This window comes from Chamaea fasciata, unplaced genomic scaffold, assembly GCF_029207755.1.
Source record: "Chamaea fasciata isolate MVZ Bird 193981 ecotype frontalis unplaced genomic scaffold, bChaFas1.0.hap1 SCAF_1, whole genome shotgun sequence".
Lineage (NCBI taxonomy): Eukaryota > Metazoa > Chordata > Aves > Passeriformes > Sylviidae > Chamaea > Chamaea fasciata.
This window is the reverse complement of record NW_027094086.1, coordinates 74,414,079-74,435,519: the sequence shown is the minus strand read 5'-3', so window position 1 is coordinate 74,435,519 and position 21,441 is coordinate 74,414,079. Positions and strand designations below refer to the sequence as shown.

At 39.5% G+C, this 21,441-nt stretch overlaps 1 protein-coding gene across 4 annotated transcripts in view; it reads right to left on the bottom strand.

Moving 5' to 3' along the window:
• The window catches only part of TRIO (trio Rho guanine nucleotide exchange factor), a 243,846-nt gene that overhangs the window by 157,534 nt on the left and 64,871 nt on the right, over positions 1–21,441 (bottom strand). For all 4 annotated transcript variants that reach the window (XM_066186236.1, XM_066186245.1, XM_066186252.1 and 1 more), the window contains exons 2-6: positions 18,130–18,204; positions 11,580–11,694; positions 8,058–8,250; positions 6,906–7,418; positions 3,709–3,831 (exon numbers count right to left, since the gene is read on the bottom strand). In XM_066186236.1, the coding sequence (XP_066042333.1) occupies positions 3,709–3,831; positions 6,906–7,418; positions 8,058–8,250; positions 11,580–11,694; positions 18,130–18,204 (1,019 nt within the window). The remainder of the gene's footprint in view (positions 1–3,708; positions 3,832–6,905; positions 7,419–8,057; positions 8,251–11,579; positions 11,695–18,129; positions 18,205–21,441) is intronic.

Here is a 21,441-nt window from a genome sequence, read left to right as displayed (position 1 = left end):
GAGGCACAGTTAAACTGTAACGAAAGCAAGGCCATCTGATCTAGCAAAATGAAGAAAATGTTCAAGCAGACAACATCCTCCTCCTCACCCATATTTCACATGGCTTCTTGTCTTCCTTATGTCTCAGCAGATGTATAGAAAATGGCAGGAAAAAGAGTGGACAAACACATAATCAGTCTTTTCCACTCTTGCATGCAAGACAGACTAATCATATAATCATGGATATTTTATTCTTGCAGTTTAAAAACTCAATAAATAATTTTTGTACTTGTAACTCCTATGATGCTTTATTTGAAAGTTTCTACCTTAAAAGGTACTAAAAACTTGTTTGAGAAGTGAAGCATTGGTTTAGTCACCCAAATAGGAACGTCAAGCTGAAACAGAGTATTGCTTAACTCAAATAAATCTCAGGACTTGACAACAGCAATTTACTGTTGCTGAAAGCAGGCCTTTACAATTGTACTGAAAAATCCATCCTCATCTTCAGAGAGCAGAATCACTGAGATTTTGGTTTTTTCCCTACAGTTATGGAACATGGGATCCACTTGCCCTATAAAGAGACTGCCTTGACTTTTATCAGTGCACAGCATCTCAAATTCAGTAACAGGAAGTCACATACTTATGGCTGAACCTGTGAACTATCCTTCAGTCAGCAGCTCTTTTAGCCACATCAACCTGTGTGTTAATCCATGGTAACCAAACGTATGTCCCTCTTTAATGCACAGCACTACACCTATCCAGCTTTTCTCTGTGACAGATTTATTGCAGTGAGAACCAGTCAGTGTATTAAGCTTACGACTTGCATGAACTTATTTCTGTTACCTTGAAGTGCAACCACATGAATACACAAGATTCCTAGATACACCATTTGCTAATGAAACTGGTGAAAGTAAAGTTAAATCTCCTCCCTGGATGTACTTTTACCTTTTTGTTTTATAACATTTGGTTTACACTTCCAACTATTTTGTGTTCTTACTGAAAACCAATATTCTAAAAATGGCACAAAGCCATTACAAGAAATAAAAAAAAATTGAAAAAATCAGCAAATCCTCTTTGTCCTTGATGTAACTAACTCCTGCTCATACAGGAAGTAAGTAGCTTTCACAATGGTTTACATCCAGGTGGCTTGCTTCAAACTGGAAGACCACATCAAAATTTTGGCACCTCACCCAAAGGCCGTCACTCTTACTCAGCCAGGTTTGGAATAAGCAGCTGCAGAAGTTGCCCTCCAACTCTTGGAAACAAACTGCTGCTTAGGAAGGAAGGGGACAGGAGAGACCCAGCTATTGACAGAGGGTAGCACCTGCTGTGGAGGGGAGCATGTGCCCTGCAACAACCACAATGTGTTGAGAAAAGCAGCTGCAACATCAATTATTAGAGTTAAGCTGTGAGCAAGTGCAAGAGGTTGAATTTAGCTTCTTGGGGAGCATTTGTGCTTTGAACAGTTCTTCCCTACCTCAAGTGAGCATAAGAAAATTGGCTAGAAAGCAAGATCTATTAAAGTCCAATTAGGGCCACAATGAAAAGACTTCAGAATCTCCTGCAATAAATAAAGCTTATACATAGTTGTTTTTCTCCCTTCCTCTATTCCATCCAAATGAATCACTTCACATGGTTCTAGATAGGTTAAAAGTTAAATTTCACTTCCAGTGTTAGAGTATTCACACAAGAGATCTTTAATCCACTTTGATTACTGAAGAGTTACACTGACAGGAAGAGTGAACAAATAACAGCTTGTTAAGCACAGAGCATATGTGGAGAGTGGTCAGGGAGAAGCTGAACATGCTTGCAGAAGTTAAGACAGCCCAACATTTTTCCAGTTGAAAGCTAATTAAAAATAAGGCCTGCCAAAATTCAATCAGCTCACGTCAATTTTTTATGTCACGTTTAGTTTAATCTTTGCCCTTAATCTAGATGAAAGGCTTTTGCCATTTAACCAAATAAAACCTAGATAATCTGAATGCTGCTTAAATCAAAACCTGGGACCAATCATACTGAATTTACATTTCCCTGTTCCATGACAGAGAACTCCTTCGGGGGGGGGGGGGGGGGGGGGGGGGGGGGCAGGGGGCTATGCTACAGAAAAAAATGCAGCTTGTTTTTACCCTTTCAAGTGTTTGGATACCTTAATTTGCCCCAAATTGAAGTTGCTCTTTGTAAGCTTTAAGAAAACATTTTGCAGGCTGAGAGAAAATCCCCTGTAATGAATGCATTTGACAACTAAAGGCAAAGGAGAGATTAACAGGAAAAGACTAATAGCAAACACAGAGCAGGAAGGATTACGCTGCATCGCTCAAGTGCTTCCTACTGTTGATAGCATCTGAACAGTCTAAAATAAAAAAAAAAGTCATCCAAAATAAAAAAGTCATCCAATTTGAAGAAAAGAGTACAACAGTGACTAATATGAGGACAGGCTTACAGAAGAATTTAACCTTTAGAATGCAACCTCAAGAATTGCCTGGAAGGCCACTCAAAATTACGAAGTTCCAAAAATCATCCCATGTCAATGACACCTACTGTCATCCTGGGTTTCTTTCCGCCCTACTTCATATGCAGAGCAGTGAAGAACAACAAGGTGCTCCACAAGGCAGCAATTTCCCATGCTGTGAACCAAACTTAATGGTCAAAACCATAAATGATGTTACATAACTTAATTACAAAGTTGACCAGCATTTTCTTTACTCTTTTCAGAAAATTCATATTTATTTTAATTTTTTTAAACTTTTGGAAACAGAGCTGAGTTGCAAAAGAAGAAAATGTGCCTGCTCTAATTGTGCCTTCTATTGTCTTACCTCCAGCTACATCATACACAAGAGCTCTGTTTACTAATCCTTCCATTACTTCTGCAAGACACATAATCTAGGGAAGTTTATTTTGCCACGGTCCTGTTCTAAAGAAAAACCCTCTTGCAAGAGTTGATTATTTCAATAATACTTTAATTCAGTTCCCATCCTTGGACTGCCAAGAATGTTAATTTGTAACAAGACTCGTAGTGTTCTTCCTTCATTGATCTAGCAAACAGGAACTGGATTCAGGTCCAGACTCCCAAGGTTATTTAAACACCTATGGTGTGTTAAGGACCTAAAGTGCACTTCAGAATTTTGCCCCCATGTTAAAACAGCAACTCATTAAACTGAAAGTAAATAGCTTTCACGCAGTGCCAGTTAAAATCCAAAATTTTTTTTACAGCCTACTGATGATATTTGACCAAAAAAATGTTTCAGCTCCATTCTGCTGTGCTGAAAATGTCTCTTCTTAAAACCATGGAAAATTATTACACCAGGCTCAGTCACTTCTCAGAACTTTTTGTCTGAGTTTAAATGTATTCAAAAGATCCTGAGAGCCATTTCTTTCAGAATGGAGAGCTCTGTTTTACACATGATCCTCTGAAATTTTCTACAAGATCCAAGGTAGTACTCAAAGACACATCCCAGGTCCTAGAAGCTTAGACATTTACATTTGAGAGGTGCTGAGGTTGTGTTGAACACTGCCATTTGTCTAAACAATTTTGTTGCTTTATCACAGTACCTCGGTACCTGACCACTCTTTATTTTCCTCCATTGTGTTTTATAACTTCACTGCTCAAACACAATTTGCACTACTTGTAAAGAAGGAACAATCTGTGTCTATGTACTTACAAATTCTACCTTAACACAGAACAAACAGCCAGCACATCTGTGCTGTCTGTACAGGGAGGCCTGTTCTTACCATACAGTTCATGGCAAAGTGATTGTGCTGTGTCTGAAGTTCCATCGTGTGGGGGTGACTGGTTCCAATCTCTGTGTAGTTGTTCAAAAACAGACCTTTGTTGTGTGTGATCCAGTCAAACATCTACATGAAAATATTAAGGAAAGAAGGAAGTTCAATAGTTTGTTATGGCAGAAATCATGGACAAGTAATGTAAGATACCTATGAGCACAGAATACAGAGTCTAAGGCCATGAAAATTAACACTGATGCTCCTTCCATTTGAAATTACTGTATATTTTGACCCAATCATTGTTGAAACCTGTCTTTTTGGACCAAACAGCTGAGGCTGTTAGTGTTATCTTTACTGCAGGTGTTTATCTCAACAAGTTACAGTAATGTCATAATCACAAACTTCATTATTACAAAGAAGTCATAGTAAACAAACAGACTTGGAACACAGCCCTGAGTTGCCAAGCTTATACATTCTCTAGTGTCAGCACTTATTGATGTCAGCAGCTTAGCAGTTTAGAATGAAAATGGCAACTCATGGAAATTAAATATAATTTCTTTCATGCTGATCAAGTACTTCAGCAGCGAGTTTAATATTTTTAGTTTGTAAGTTTACAGCAGATTTGAAAACAACTATTCTATTTCTAGATTAATTATTAAAAGTATAGGTGAGCACAGAGTTACCTTCTTCCAGAGAAATTTAAGAATAATCTTTAAATATGCTTTTTAAAAAAAAAAAAAAAGAAAAAAAGGAGTATTTTAATATTCCAACAAATTTTAGGAGAGACCTTATATGACAATGGCCATCAATGAAGGCACACAAGTATGTTATCAGTGGCACTGGAAGACAAAGTTTTCAAAGACCAAGCAACACAGCAAAGAGCTGTTTAACACCCCACCTGCTCATAATGGTCTTGAAATCTTTGCTGTATCTCAGCAAAAGAGACACACCTGCTCTCTGGATAAGGTGAAATAGATTGCCCAGGAAAAATGGTAGCAGTAAGCAGTAAGTATTCATTTAAAGAACTTTCACAATATGCTGGCTGACAGAACAACATTATCAAGTCCAGTATTTGTCCCAAGTCCACGACAAACTAAATTATAAGCAGACCACAATACGGTAAGAACTGTAAACCAAACTTTTGAAGTTTAGATAACTGAGACAGCTGATCACATACTCCTAAAATTTTAAGCTTCTTACCTAGAATTCAGTGAAAATGCATTAGAACATTATTCAAAACAGACACCGGTACTGCTCGTGACCATCCTACTCTAGGTCACTTGAATCTGCTGCCTTCACACACTTAAAGGGCAATTCCAGTTAGAGTTCCTCCCACCTCATCCCTTCTTTTGCCTTCTCTTCTCTTGAACTAGTCCAAATTTCTTTCACTGAATTGAGCAAGTCCTCCAAAAGGAACATGGCTATTCTCCCCATGCAATACCCTTTTTCTTTCCAACAAAGATCCCATCCTTTCCCACATTTCAGTAAAGTACAGACATACACTGATAAAAAAGTCATGAGCTGTGAAATCTAATCTGACACAAGCAGTAAAATACAGGCTGCAAGTGGATTAAGGCAAGGGTCTTAATCCAAAAGTGAGTTGGGATACTACACAAACCTTCATTTTAATCTTTTCTTACTGGCTAATGAGAGAAAAACAGTCCCATATATGGTAGTTGCTGTCAATCTCATTTTGAGGTGCCTAATATTTCCCTTTTGAAAGAAAGATGTGTTAATTTATTGTAGACTTATTCTTGGAATCAGAAACTTAGAAAACACTAATAGGAGCTTATGCAACCACACGGCAGGACAGAGGTCAATCCCACAGGCTCAAGTATTTCACAAGAAGTTTCTTAAAGCCCAAGTTATGTAAGCATTTGGATAAAGTATGAGAAAATTAACAAAATATATTTTGATGGTGCTCACATGGTACTGAAAGATATGCTATAATGCAGAATAATTAATGGTGTAATGAAGTGGCTGCAAGGTTGATAAAATGCATTTAGGTCTGAAAGAGAAACACTAGAACAACAGCTTGCATTATTTTCTAAATCATTTTAGAAGTAGATAATAATTTTATCTTTTTTCCAACTCTCTAAATGACCCTACTATTTTCAGCTACATCCATCCAATAAATAATTGCTTTAAATGGTACTTTGAAAAATATATTTATTTTTTAAACACAGCAGAAAACATTACAGTAGTGTAAAGGAAGTTGAAATCATGAGGGTAAGGGAAAGTATGTGTGAAGAATACAGATGAAAAAGCAGGAAGAAGTTAAGTTTTATGTTTGCTCTGCTTTTACTCTTCCCCATGCATCTGCTAGTGACAGCTGCTGGAGAGCAGAACACTGGTTTAACATGGACCATCGCTGTCATGCAGTTCAGGCAATCTTATGTAAAATACTTAAGAAATCTGACTACTTTAGGCTCTGATAAAAGACATACCTACCACTTGACCACATAGTCTAGTTACTACTACTCCCAGAGAAAAATTCCCCACCCTTCCTTAAAGCTATTTGTTCCATGGTAACAAGTCAATAATAAGTGATTGCAAAAACCATTCTACATGAAAATAGACCTTATTTGAGCTCATCTAAAAGTGATCTGCCTGTCACACTTCCTCTTCAAATTCCATGACAATCAAGGGCTTTCTCATTTGAAGGGACTGGTTAGCCCGAAACATTCTGAAATCACTCAGTTCCCTGTTAATGACATATGTACTGTCAGAAGAGATACATCAGTTTTTAGCCTGGGACTTCAAACCCTGCATCAGTGAAGCAGTTCCCCATGTCAGGCTCTTCAGACTTTGTTGACTGCCTGTCACTCACTTCCTAAAGATCACTCAAAAGAAGGCCAGTGTAGTCCATAATCATCTGTATTTATAAAGTATACAGCATTCTTTGCTTGATGCATGCAAAAGCATTTGTCTGGAACAAATGCGTAACAAAGTAAGTGCTTTGAAGTCATTAGCAGTTAAAATTTTCTTTGCTAGAGCTTCCTGTGCTCCTTACAGCTTAGAAGTACTATCCCATGCCCTTTACTCCAGAAGACCCTGAGCACCTTTCAATCAAGAAGTCCCTTATTTCTCATTAAAAAGCTAGTAATTAACTTCAAAGACAAAAATAACTATTTTCAGTTACCCTTGGTACTTCTTTCAAGTCCATCAAGAATGGGCCATTTATAGTCACCTGGCTCAGACCTTACCTTTTCAGCATCCTGCTCAAACAGCCTGAGCTGAAAGCATTGGTCCAATTTCAATTTCCGCACATGCCACATCTGATGCAGATGCTGCCGTGTTGAGTGCAGCCTGTCCAGCATGGTGGACACTTTGGGTAAAAGGTTCTGTAAGTCTGCATTCCCTGACCCAGAGTTCTTTTTGGGAAAGCTATCACTGCTCTGTATCCGCTGGAGCAGCTTTTGTCCTTCCACATCAAGGTCCTCGATAGGGGCCTTAATGACTTTCTTTTTCAATTGCGAATGCTCCTCTATCATATTGCGAGCACCTTCCAGGTCCTGAGGCATTTCCTTTTTTGACAATATATCTTGCAGTTCCTCCAGTCTGGACAGCATATGGGTTGCATTGCTAATGTAGTCCTCAAAGGCAACTCTGATTTCTATCCACTCCTCATGGTTGTACTCCAAACAGCCATCAAATTCTGGGGTTAGCTGAGAAGGGTCAACTACTTTGGTAAGGCCTTCCAGAGACACCATATTTGTCTAAAAAATAAAAATGGAAAGAAAAAAATGCTGTTACTGAAATGAATTTGAAATTTCAAGTTTTCACTTTTCTCTTTGCAAGAATTATCATTTTGCCCATGAAGTCCACATGACAACTTTTCTCACACATTTCAAGTATCAACTCTGATCAGCAGAAGACAGGAGGTCTTGCCGGTATTTTCCCCACATTTCTTTCTTGCCTCACTACATTTAAGGACAAAAGAGTAACCACTCTTTTCATTACGGTTTTGATTAAGTTTTGACTTTGTATATTGCAAAGCTGCAGGTGAATAACAGCAAGGTTCATCCAGCTGATTTCCTCTGGATTCTGGAGATATCACAATTACCACAATGCAGACTAAGATAACGAAGAGACAAAACGTAAGTTTTTATCATTAGGGGAAAAAAACGTAATTCAGTCTTTCTTGAGCTTACAAAAAGAATATAAACAACAACATGCACAATTACCTAAGCTAAGTACATGAAGAAAAACAGATTTCTTCTAGCATCATTGGTCTAAAGTACCTCTCCTTTCAGGCAGAAAATAATTTATCTGAGAGTTTTCAAGGTGCTGATCATTAGAGAGAACATTTAAAACCACAAAATAAATATAAATATGTATACCACAGGGGAAATTACCTCAAACTCAAACTTAGAGCTGCCAAAGTTAGTCCTCTGTTTCTGCCAGAAATTGTCTGGCTTGATTATCAGTGCAACATGAATACAACACGGGAAGGATTCCTGTAAAATCTTCAGTAGAGGCTTTATGGAGTCCCATTTTGACCCACGCATATCTACAATGACGGTGAATCCTCGTTTACATACTTCCTCACTGCAGAAAACAGAAGGAAAGGTTATCAAGCGTTTCAACTTCCAACACAGTGTGCTTCTACTGCACCACACTGCCTAATGAACATGGTCTCCTCAGGGTCTCACTGCTGACTAGTTGGCCATATACAGCAGATCTCACTAACCTCTCAAGAGGCTTCTTTCACTCCCATGCCAAACTCCTTGTGGGGCATAGCTTTATACCTGTTGCTGATTTGATATTCTGCCATTATCTTCACTTTCATTTTCACTGTTTATATGCATGATGATTCATTGTCCAGTCTGGTTTCTCCCTCCCTTTACACACACAGTAAACCTACCATTACCTGAAGCAGCAATATCTATTTCATTTACAATTGACTCTTCAGAACACACACACACTTACTTGACTGATGGTAATATTCATGTCTTTCTAATGATTGAGGGGATGCTCCAAAAGACAGAAGGCGGGAAATTGTTCTTACCTATCACTTTGCAATTTTTTCAAACTGTCTCAGATTTAGAACCATTTTATCTGAGAGTTAGAGTCTGTAGAGGAAAAACACCTGTTTATTGACAATTTATTTTGTAACAGGATTGATTTGTGAATAGTTAAAAGACAACACAGTATTTTATGGTTGTGAAGAAAACCACATCAACCTGTTTCTACAAAATTTGAGCTCAATTTTGCTGTCCAAAAGTTGACAGACCTTACACTCAAATTCTCCAGCACCCCCTCAGAGAATGAAAGATTTAATTTCTTTCCATCAATATCTTCTGTACACTTAGTTATTGCCACTGATCAAAAGTGACAATCACCACAACCACCACCACCACCAGAAACTCTGATTTTGTTCCAGCAGATTTTGCTACATGACCTTGTAGTACGACCATAGGAAGGAAAATATTTCAAAACCAATGCATCATAGCCAACGGACTATCAAAAAGGACAAAATGTCCATTGTTTGAGTATGAGTCACTTTCAGGGATGTGACTAATTCAAATGCCATTCTACAGTTCATGTGGTGAGGTTTTCAGAGTGTCCAAGAGGCAGGGAAGCTTCACTGGCATATTTTACTCAGTCTTATTGGCCACACTGCAGAGAGATGGATTATGACTGATACTGGATATGAAAGAAGTGGTAATATGAGTTCCTCAGAAGGGGCAGGGTTTTTAAGTTTGAAAAGTTTAAAGCTAGGGAAAAGAAGAGAGAATAAACATCCCACAACATTTAAAAAAATGAGTTTATCATGATAAATGCTGGCCCACCCACCTGCCCATAGGAATGTCAAAAATGGCAGTGGAAGAAGCAAAATATATTAAAAGCTTGGCATATACACGTAGGATACAATGCACAATTTTCTGACCATGGTGAAAATGTTTTCTAAAATCCTCACAGGATTTAAGGAAAAAAACAACTACTGTCTTAAAAATAGATTTATTACTGAAAGGCCAAATGGCAGTAGAAGTGCTGCTCAGCCCATCCCTATCCCTACCACACTGCGGACTGCACAGGGCGTGCTTGCCACTAATTCACAAGGCATGCATCTACTGGGGTGTCCGATGTGGTCCCTCGTAGTGTGACACAGTGCAGCTGTGTCCTCCGTCATGGAGCCACATCATCTCACACAACCTGAATCCCTTTTGGCCAAGCATCACAGGATTTGTTCTAGGGAGCCAAGGGCATGTAATGGGAAGCCTGAACTACACTAAAATATCTGGTCCACTCTGTGGTGGCAACATAAGTTTGGCCGCATTTTTAGATCAAATAAAATTGTAAAATCAGCAAAATTGTGTGATTGAGTCAACTTCAGCTTTTGGATCTCTTGCCAAACAACTGATACCTGTGATTCTTCAGCTACATCAAGTAACAGCACTGCAACAAATAACAGCCCAAAAGTTTGGGGATATTTGTACCAACTGGGACTTTTAATTAGCTAGAGTTGCATCATCAGTCCCTCAAACACGACTTGTATGAAAACAAGTCTCGCGTTTGATAAAGTTCCCTTTATTCTCAAAAGTTTGCCAATGCTTGAAGAGTTTTTATAAAACATGCACTAACTTTCTTTTAATTTTAGATCCATTGATGCTGAACTAACAAACACCTTTTGCCAGAGAAAGACTGCTTCTTGCCCTTAATATCTCTAAAACAATTCTTGGAAACATTTTGATGCATATTTATCTATTAACTTCTCTAGCAACTTGAAGCTCTAGATGGCTAGAATACATCTCACCATTCAAATATCAGAGTAATAATTTCAAGCCTTCTTCCTGTTCTCCTTTCTCTAAGTCCCCCAACTCCCCCAGTTAACTTTACAAAAAGGAGGCCATGTGCACTCTCAGGCAGATGCCTTGAAGTTACTTTTATGAAACCACCTTTTTCAGTCTGAAACTGACATTTGATTATGTAAAGTGCAAGACTCTCAGTAAATTAGCACATTACACAAACATGGAAGATAGTGCACTCAGTTAAGTCGTCAAAGGAATTTTTTTCAAACAACTGCTGCTTGTGGCCATAGACAAACATAGTCAAGCATAGCCAACATTGGTCCAGCCTGCAACAACTGCTGTCAGGTTCCAAAATGGACCTAAAGTCAGGGTCTTAGGATCATTTTTGTCCCCAACTTGATTACTACAGAAAGCAAAGTTCTATATGAAGGAACTTTTTTTAGATAGATACAAAATATGCAACTTTTGTTTGCAGTATATAAATAACTATATATATATGTATATATGGAAGTGTATATACGCGCACCCACGCACACTAGCACTGGACTTGACTTCTGCCAATTTATTTAAACAGCTCACTGCAATTCATAGGTTAAATTGCTGATAATGAAATGCCATCAGTGCTTTCACAGATCACACCACAGGTTTATCTGAGACCTTTACAAGCAATTTCTCATATCTTTCTCCTGGTTATTTCTGTGCTGTATCAGGACACTGTGACTTATCTAACACAAATAACAGTTAGGGGTCCTGTGCTGACCGCACTCCACACAAGGCATATGGTGAATGATGACCAGCATGTTTTTAAGTACTGATGTAGTGAAAGCCTTTGAGTTGTATTTGCAGTCTTCAACACAGCCACACCAATATGGCATGGCAGTGCCATTTCCAAGACACAAACTACTTCCAGCTAAAGCACACCAGCCCTTCTTCTAGCAGCCTTCCTTTTACAAGGCAGAGTAATTATTTCTCTCCCAAAGAGCCATTTGAAAATAGCGAGTGACAAAACTTGGTATTGATTTGCTCATGTTATTAACTTGTTCAGTCCACTAGCTTGTGGGAGTACTGCAACATAATCCATTTATTTTCTTATACAGCTTTAGAGGTTAACAGATGATGGCTTACCTAGGAATACATGCTAGATACGAAATTAGTCTTCTAAGGTCTTCTTGCCGTATTCTGTCGTGGTTACTACGAGCTGGAAATGTTAGAATGGGACCTCCACGCTTATCTCTGCCACCTGAAAAATTAAAAATGTTAGGAGATCCCACAGCATAGCATAAAATGCTAGTTTGCAGATCTAGTCTTCAGTATCTACGTTAGAAAAAGTTTTTTCAACTTAAATGCCAACGCTGTCATTTTGAGACCAACTTGAGATTGAATTTGGGGATCATTGATCAGCATACTGCCACAATTCCTACAGTGAGAATGCAAATGCCAAAAAAATTGAAACAAAGAATAATCGGAGCACTACACTTACACATTACAGTCACCTTCAAGTTTGACTGGTAGTGTGACATCTCCAGCAACGGCACTCTGTTATGTATTTAATTTTTGACTCAGCATTTGTATAATTTAATTTAAATACAGAATTATGCTACATTGTAGGCAAGTATTTAAATGATAAGGCAGCAGAGAGCACAGCTGTGGGAGGTGTGCCCAGGTAGAGGAGCTTCTCCGCTAAGTGACAGAGCTTGGGGAGGAGGTGAGTAGGTTGAAGACAGATGGATCACTGTCATAGGAGACTCCCTTCTCAAGGGAACAAAGACCCAGTGTGCCAGCTTCTTCAGGAAGCCTGCTGCCTCCCGGAGCCCAGGGTTAAAGGTGTGATGAGAAAGCTTCCTACCCTTTTCCAAGGATATGGCCCTTGGAAAAACCCATGATGATTAACCCATATTTCAGGGAGATAGCAAGAACTGCAATAAGAAGCCCAAGGGCAATCAAGAGAAATGTGATTGAAGTTTCTCCCTGAAAGTCTTGGGATGACTGGTTGGGAGATCAGGAGCACAGGTAGTACTTTCTCTGTGCTTCTTGTTGCAGCGAATGATAAGGGAAGGAATGGGAAGAGCCATGAGATCAATACCTGGCTCCAAGCCTGGTGTGACTGGGAGATATTTGGATTTTCTGATCATGGGTTAGTTTACATAACATTGAGCCTGCTGGTGACAGACAAGGTACACCTGTCGCAAAGGAGGAAAATGATCTTTGCACACAAATTATCAGGGCTCACTAAAAGAGCTTTAAACTAGACTTGATAAAGCCATGCTTGCTAGAGATCAGCATGGAGGCAGCACACCATGTCTGAGGAATGGTGAACTAGAGCAAGGTCTTTCAGTCTGCCATGTCACAGGAGGCAGAAACAGAGATTCATGAAGCAGCCTAGATGTAAGAAACATTGATGTGTCAGAAAGCATGGAAGAACCTGAGAATGGTCATGTAGGAATTAGGGCTTCTGCCCCAAAAAAGGTGACAGAATGAACAGCCCAACTGAAGTGCATCTACAACACTGAACATGGCCTGGCCAACAAACAGGAGGAGCTGGAAGCCATAAGGCAGCAGGAAAACTGTGACATAGCTGCCATCATGGAAACACGGTGGGATGATCTGTGCAACTGAGGTGCTGCAATGGATGACTGTAAACCCTTCCGAACAGATAGGCAAGGAAGGAGAGTTGGCAAGGCAGCCCTGAACATCAGGAGTGTTATGATTGTCTAGAGCTTAATGATGGTGCCAAGAAATTTGACTGTTTATGGGTAAGAATAAAGGGAAACTTTGCAGGTGATGCCAGGTTGGGCAGGAGCGGGTTGATGGGTCAGTAGTATGAGGCTGAACAAGGACAAGTGCCAGGATCTTGTTGACACAACAACCCCAGATAGTGCTACAGGCTGGGGGAACAGGGGCTGGAAATCTGCCTAGAGGAAAAGGACCTGGAGGTGCTGATTGACAGCACCTGATTGGATCCAAAAGCGTGGCCAGCTGGCCAAGAAGGCCAAGGCCTGTATCAGCAATAATGTGGCCAGCAGGATCAGAGCAGTGATCATTCCCCCTGGATTTGGCACTGGTGAGGGCACACCTCAAATCCTGTGTCCAGTTCTGGGCCCAGCCACTACAAGGAGGACACTGAGGTGCTGGAGTGTGTCCAGGGAAGGGCACAGACCTGGTGAAGGGTTTGGCAGACAAGGCTTATGAGCAGCCTCTGAGGGAGCTGGGGGCGTTTAGCCCGGAGAAAAGGAGGCTCAGGGGACACTTTATTGTTCTCTACAACTCCCTGAAAGGAAGCTGCAGTGGGGTGAGCGCTGGTCTTTTCTACAGGGTAACAAGAGATAAGATGAGAGGAAATGACCTCAAGTTGCATCAGGGAATGTTTAGATTAAATATTAGGAAAAACTTCTTCACCAAAAGAGTTGTCAAGGACCGGACAACTGGTTGCCTGAGGAAATGGCTGAGTCATCACCCCTGGTGGCATTTAAAAGACGTGTAGATGCAGCACTTGGGGACGTGGTTAGTGGTGGGTTTGGCACCCTTAACCCTTGGGTTGAGGGCCAGACTCAATGATCCTAAAGGTCTTTTCCAACCTATATGATCTTGTAATTCAATGATTAAATTAATAACTAGGAGAATTTAGGTGCATAATATTTCATACTCAATACACAGATTGAACAGATGAAAACTATTTAAGCATTTAATTTGTATTTTTATCCTGTTCTGATTTGCAGATTCCCAATTGTCAGTTTATAGTTTTTAATTTTGTTAGCAACACAGAAAATTCTGAATCCACTTAATATAAAAGGCAAAAAATCTGACTTAAGTGGTTCCACTTAAATGCATTCTTCTCAGTCATAAAATTGCACAGACTCACTGTAGTCGAATAGTAAAATATAATTTTATATCCAATCCCTTGCTAGTGACAACAAGATGTTACTGTTGCTAAGCACCAAATTCAAGCCCAGTAGTATGTCTTTATCAACACATCTATAATAGCAGAGACAGATTCTCACAAGCTAAATTTCACATGTATGTTTTCAACCACAGATGTGTGCACTGTTTTCTTCTGTCCCACAGAAACACAGAAAAACACTATCTTTAGCCCAGGATCTCTCATTTCAAATCAGCTTCTCATTGTAATTCCATGTTGCTAAACAAAGTTTTCCAAAAATCACTCAGAAAGGAAGGCTAAGAGAAGATAAAAATTAATATAGGAACAATAAATAAAACCAGTCACTCAAAAATTCATCACTATCATCTCCAACACAGACAGTGTGCGCTTGCCAGAGACACTAAGCCTGGTTGTCAAAGTTTCTAGAGATAGTCTGCACTGGACGTGCTAGCCGTGAGACACCAAATGAAACTCAGAAGAGGCAAACACATCTTTGAATCTCTGTCAAGCTACATGCCAGAAAGCAAAACTTAAAATTCATATCCTTATCTTCCATGACCCTACTAAGTGAGAACTAAGATGGGAAACAGTTGTTTCATTCTAATGCAGAAAGGCAAGTCTTGACCATCCTGATTCGCATGCCAAGCAGAGAGCTTTGAGGATTTTTACATAGCAAATAACAGGAGAAAAACAAGACAGAAGCTGTAGGAGAAAGGAACAATCAATGACAAGACAGAGTCCAACAGCCCAGGCCCCCACCTAGCTCCAGAGCTATCACTGGGCTCCAAAGCCACCAAGCATAGCTGATGTCTGCTACAGCCCTTAAGGCTCTCCCTCCTCATTGCAACACAGGCCACTACCTTCAGATCTCAAAAATTTGTTTCAACTGGTAAATGCTACTGACTCCAGCCTCCCAGGAAAAGTAACACTATTGCTTAGGGTGGATATTCTCTAAAAAGCAGCAGCTAGCAGGAAAAAGCATAAGCTGAATTGTCTTTAACACTTCGTAATCATTTTAAGCAAATGCTTTGTTACATGCAGTCACCTCAGAACAGTCCTCCAGGCCTTTCCCACACTGCAACTCCTGTATCACACGGGTTTTCAATAGGGCATTTTTATGTCATTCTGGATGCCACTTCAGTTGACTGCAGCTCAGTCTAAGCCACAGAAGAAGCCCTTTTTTTTTAATGGTGCTTAAATTTCTGATAAATCATATCCTGAAACTTTTGTGCATCAGGGACAAATTCTGTTGTACAAACTCCAGGCCTAGATGAGTAATAAATGAATACAGCCTTGATTTTAGATGAAAGGACTTCACTATCCAGTCTTAAATGAGGCAGCAAAATTGCAAATAATAAAAAAGAAAAAAGTCCCTAAGACTTGGGGGTTTTTCATCAGCTCTCATGACAGCTTTCTTAGGCCTTTTACAAAAACTAACTCTCACTTCCTTTGTTCCTGATGCTCCTGTGTCATACACAAACGGGAAAGTTAAAAGCAACAATGCATGAGGCATCAGTGGGAATTTCCTGTCTTGAAATAGTCTTTATCCAACTCAACCCCCATTAATCTTTGTTTAACAAAAACATATTATGCTACTACTGCTTTCATCAGTAAGACTTCCATTTTAATCCATTTCCTTTGATACACTGCCCCACCCCACTACCAATATATTCTGTTTATGCCAAAGTGTGTCACACAAACATCTATCCGATCAACTCACGTGAGTCACCTAACATGCATCATTTCTGTTTAGTGCACATCACTACAGCAGCGCTCTCAATGGTCTCCAAATGGCACTAAAATCCAACAGGCTGAGTAGTGCAGCTTTTTAAAGAAATGCCTTTTTACCTAGTTACAAAGTACTCCAGTAAGGAAAGCTAAACTTTTAAAGGCTTTTTAAAAGGCTTTTTAAAGGCTTTTATGGCAAAGACAAGTTACCAAGGGCTATTTCCTTACGTGAAACCAAGATAACTGCACCTTGTAAGAAAATGCTCTCCTTGCTTAGGTATGTGTAGAGATATGAGAGTATTTGTACTTTGACAGGTTTCAGTTTGAACTTAACACAGAAAAACACATCCAAGACTCTACTTGTACTTTATACAAAAGCCTAGAGATATAACTATTTCAGGTGGTAAAACATCCATTACTCAAGCAGCTTACTTCTCAGGTGAAAATCTGTTCAGTGAAGAGGGAGAACACGCTGAAGAGCATTGTTGTAGGTTGCACTTCAGGGTTTCTTAATTCATTTGCACTACTAAAGTATCTTATTCCATTTGAGTTTCACTTGCAACAGAAATGTGAAATGATGGATTTTGGCAGATCAGTTCTAGCCAGTCTTGCTGCCCACAGCTGTTTGCTCCATTCTTCCATTAGGAGTTGCTACCTTCATGCAGGCAAGTTGGCAACCATTTATTTCTGCCAACACCTCCTCTGTTCTGGTTCACAATTTATCATCATCTCCCCTTAAATTTATCTTCATCTTTCATTTGTCCCATTTCACTTTCACTGAATTAATGCCTTTCAGAATGCCATCTGCGTACAAATTAAATTAGAAAAACCCATCCTTTTTCAGGTCCCTTCTAAGGGGTCTAAACTAAGTACTGGACAACTTGAAAATTTCAGAAGTTTTGGAGTGAAAACTGACTTCATTTTCATTCAATGCCATAACACAAGGTCCAAAAAAAGAGTAATGAGGGATTAAAACATTGTGTTTAACTCCCTTTTCTACTCTTCTTTCCCTCTAAAAATAGAGTTTTAAGCAAGCCTTCACCAACACTGCAATTCCCATACTACCATGCTACCAGGAAAATTGGTCTTACTAGGAACTTTTAAGAAAAAAAAAAACAAAAAAAGGAAAACAAGCAAACAAAAAACTTCACCCACACATCTTTTTGCTTTGCACCTCTACTTTACTTGGCAGAGTGAACAGGATAAAGTACTATGTATTACACGCTGTACTTGCAAGCATCAGCACCCATGCACAGCAAATCTCTTAAAGAGTACAACTACAGGAAAAAAATTTTATCTGTTTTAATATTTACAAACAAGAGCTTTAATTTTGACAATCTTGACAAATTACCCAAAAATCACTTTCAAATATGAGACATATATTTAGAGGACATTATGTACTCCAAATCATTTGACACTAAGATTACGGCCAAGAGAATGATAGTGCTTAATCCCAACAGGAAGTCACACCAAAATGCAGTTTACAAAACTAAGCACCTCAGCCCATCATTCCATCAAGTAAAGTTACTTATGAAGTTATAGACTATGTTATGATACTAACTCATATAAATCCCACTTTTAAATCTTCCTGCTGTTCCTTGTTCAGTAACCAACAAAATTCAATGTGTATGCTGGAACTGCCTAAAATTACATGCTAAGTCAGTTCACCAAGAAAATACTAAGTGTGCTTCAGAAGACAGGCAACTGAAGTTCACTTCTGCAAACAGACATGTTTCTCCAGAATATGCTGCAGAAGAACCAGAACAAGAAAAGGAATATGACTTTGGTACAGCAGGTTCTAAGTTGCCGTAAATAATGATGTGCAGGCCAGGGGGAATGCAAGACTTAACATGACCAAGACAACAACTAGCAATCTTCCACATTCAAGAAAACAAATACCTCCTCTATTACGCCTTTCAAAATGCTTATGTCATGTTTAGGACATCCAACAGAAATCAGTGCTGTCCTGGCGCTCCATGAATTTTGTAATGATATTTAAAGTATTTAAAATATCATTTTACACGCTACTAACAACACGGTTGGGAATTCTACAAGAGAAAATAACTGTACCTGAAAGGTATGCAACTTTCTCCTTTAAAATTGGCAATACTTCCATAGCTTTCATTTCATCATTTTTGCGAAACCCTTAAAAAAAGAAAACAGAAGATGATTAGTCAAAACTTCAGGCAAGCCCAGCTTCTACGTTTAATGAATTCACTCAAAAACATTTACCTTTGGAATACATTCTGAATGTTATGATCACAGGCATTAAGATAACCTTACAATAAAAGTCTGCCAAAAAAATAAACCAAACTTTAAAAATATATTAATGGACAAGTCATCACTCTGACCAGCTTAACACCAGTAGCATAGCCTGTTAGCAAGCCGCAGTAGAAAACAAGATACCAGAATTAGCCTTTTTCATCAGTTAATAAAAATTATCATATGGATACTGCGGCTTTTATGCATTCCAGATCCCACTTTCTTTCTTTTTTTTCCAGCAGGGAGGAAGAGCATCAAGCTAACAGAGCAGGTATGCTTAGAACAATTACCAGTTAAAAAAAAAAAAACCAAATCCCAAACCAAAAACCCCACCCAAAACCCCACAACAACAAAGACAAACAAACAAAATCATCCAAACAAACTCCACCAAAAACACCCAACGCACCTTAAAAAAAACACAAAAAGACCCACCAAAAATCCCCAACACTATTTACATGCAACTTTTCTTAAATCACTTCTGTAGGCAGAATTTTTTTCTGCTGCCTGACAGGAGCAGCATTTTGCAACTGAGAGGACATTTGATCATACTAACTCTGTACATACATGGAGTATGAAACATGGAGTATGTCCAATGTGAGTGATTACAGTCAATGCTGCAAAGCAGCACATCACCAGGTTGTCCCTCCCTCTCTGCTTCCTATTTCTACTACTCTAATTCTGTGGCCAAATTTTAAAGTTCTTCCTTCTTTGACAAGGAAGATTTAGGAAGCATTTTTTTACCATATATTTCACCTGTACAATACAGAATTAGTCATGTTTAGGCCGATTTTGTTCATCTTACTAGAAGAACTGGGTGACACATCTTCAACTAACTTATCTATACAACCCTTCCTGGTCTGTTTGGATTCATGTGTTGTTTAAAATAATCCCATATCCGAAGAAAGTACCTCTGCTGGGGTAAGTGGGAAGCTCATTGCTTCTCTATAACTACTGAAGCACAAAAGTGTTGTTAAGGCTCTTCCTCCTCAAAAATATCCAAAAGCTTCATATCCTTTGGTCTCAGGTTCTGAGCTTAAATGAAAAAGCTGTCTGCATTTCGAAACGAAAACATGAAGGTATCCAACTAGTGTCAGCAAGTAACGTAAGACCTATACTTAAGGGATTCATATATTACATCACAGGTTTCCTACTCCAGACAGCAGTACCGAGACTTCTGTGCCAGTACAGTATCTAGTTATGGGCACTACCCTTCAAAACAGACCCAGGGTGCACCAAGCACACCACCCAAGGGACATTGAGGGTCAGGTGTTTTCCTGGCATCATCTAAGCATCTGTTTTATCTGAAGAACTGCAGAAGATACGTGGCAGTCCTCAGGACACATAAAGCCTACTGGTGACAAAAGCTTGCTAGAATTACAGCAAGAGGTTTACTAGATGGCAGGAAATTTTGTAAAGGAAAGAACTGTGAACAGCACATAGGACTGCCTGTGGAAGACTATGGCCTATCCACGACTGGGGATTTTTTAAAACATGTGTTCAGACAAATGTCATTTCAAGTTTGGGTGAACTTTGTTGAATAAGTTCACCCAAACTTGAAATGGGTCCCTGAAGTTCACCAAAACTGAAGTGTTCAACCAGGGCATTGTCTCAGCACTCACAGAATGCAAACAAAAGAAAACAAAACAAATCAACTTCCAGCCAGATGGAAGTTCCCTGGTTAGTTCTTTGTTTTTCCATGAACACCACAAACCAAAAACAAACCCAAAATTCAGTACACATTCTCAGAAAGGCTAGACCAGGAAAACTGGTTCCTTGGGTAACCACGTAGCATGGAGGGTTTCTACATGATAGACAGTATTTTGCAATTACATAGCAACTCCAGACTGGCAAAGCAGTGCAGGGTTTACTTTCATGTTTGAGTTTGGGCTCTCAAGAATCTAAGACACAGCCAAAGGAACCTCGTGCATTATTACTCCTCCAGAGAACTGGCTGTGGGTTAACAGCCTTTCACTGAAACTACCTACAGTTCTTCTCCTATCACGTTTCTGTTTGTTATGGACTAAAACTCTGAACAGCTTTAAGAAAAAGCTTTGGCTTAAATAAACCACCCAAATGACAGCAAATACCATTTTCCACCTGGAAATATTTGGGCTTCAGTTTACTGCTAAGGCATCCAGGCACACTTCCAGGGTTAAATTTATTTTTTTTAATGCGCTTTGAGCTACCCAGCATAAGCTTAATGCAAATTTAGCATGCTCAACTTTCATATCAACCATGGCAATTCCTTTTCTTTACAGTAAATTCGGAGGTAGAAAACACTTTCTCCTCACCTAAAAAGCATGCAGAAACTAGTGCTGTACTTTGCTGTCTCTCTTAGCTCAAAATTACCCAAGACACTGATGTTACCGCAATTGCTTGCTCAGATTTCTAAGCCCTTAAACTACTTCACCTCGGATGATGATGCGCAGTTGCTGCACGTTTTACTTTGCCTGTGGCATGTAAGAATCGAGAAACATTTAGCTAACATTTCTCTGACTATTAAGGGGCCGCTCAAGGTAAACACCCTAGCAAATACGTTAGTGCTTGGCTCATGTTCTGCATCTGCATATCCTTAAGGCTGACTGCCCGGGATTATCATATTCCTGCTGCTCTAAACAGTCTATTTTTATTTCAGTTCTGCAGTGTTAAAGCTTAACTGAAAAGACTGCGGGGATTACAACAGATGAAAGAATGCTGGAGAGCAAAGAGGGTGAATACGGAAGGAAAGTATCATTTTTATCTCCAACGAAGCAAAAATAAAACAAAAACCAGCATTATAAGCAGGTCTTAAGAGCTTGGGGTGGGTCCTCCCTCCCCTTTTTTAAAGCCTCTTCTCCACAAAACATTCGTAGATGTGAGGATTTGAGAATTTAATTAAAAAAAAAAAATAAAAGGCATTTACCACACTCAAATGAAATGCCTTAAATATCTGCAGCAATCTCTCCCTCCACAGCTCAGCATCCTCCGCGCCAGCCGGCTGCATCACATGTTCCTGCGGGTGATGTCATCCCTGCCGGGCCGGCCGGCTGCAGCTCCCGCCGCCGCAGTGCCCGCAGCTCCCGCCCCGCGCGGCCACGGCAGGCACGGGAATACCGCGGGAATCGTCCCCGCGCCACGCGC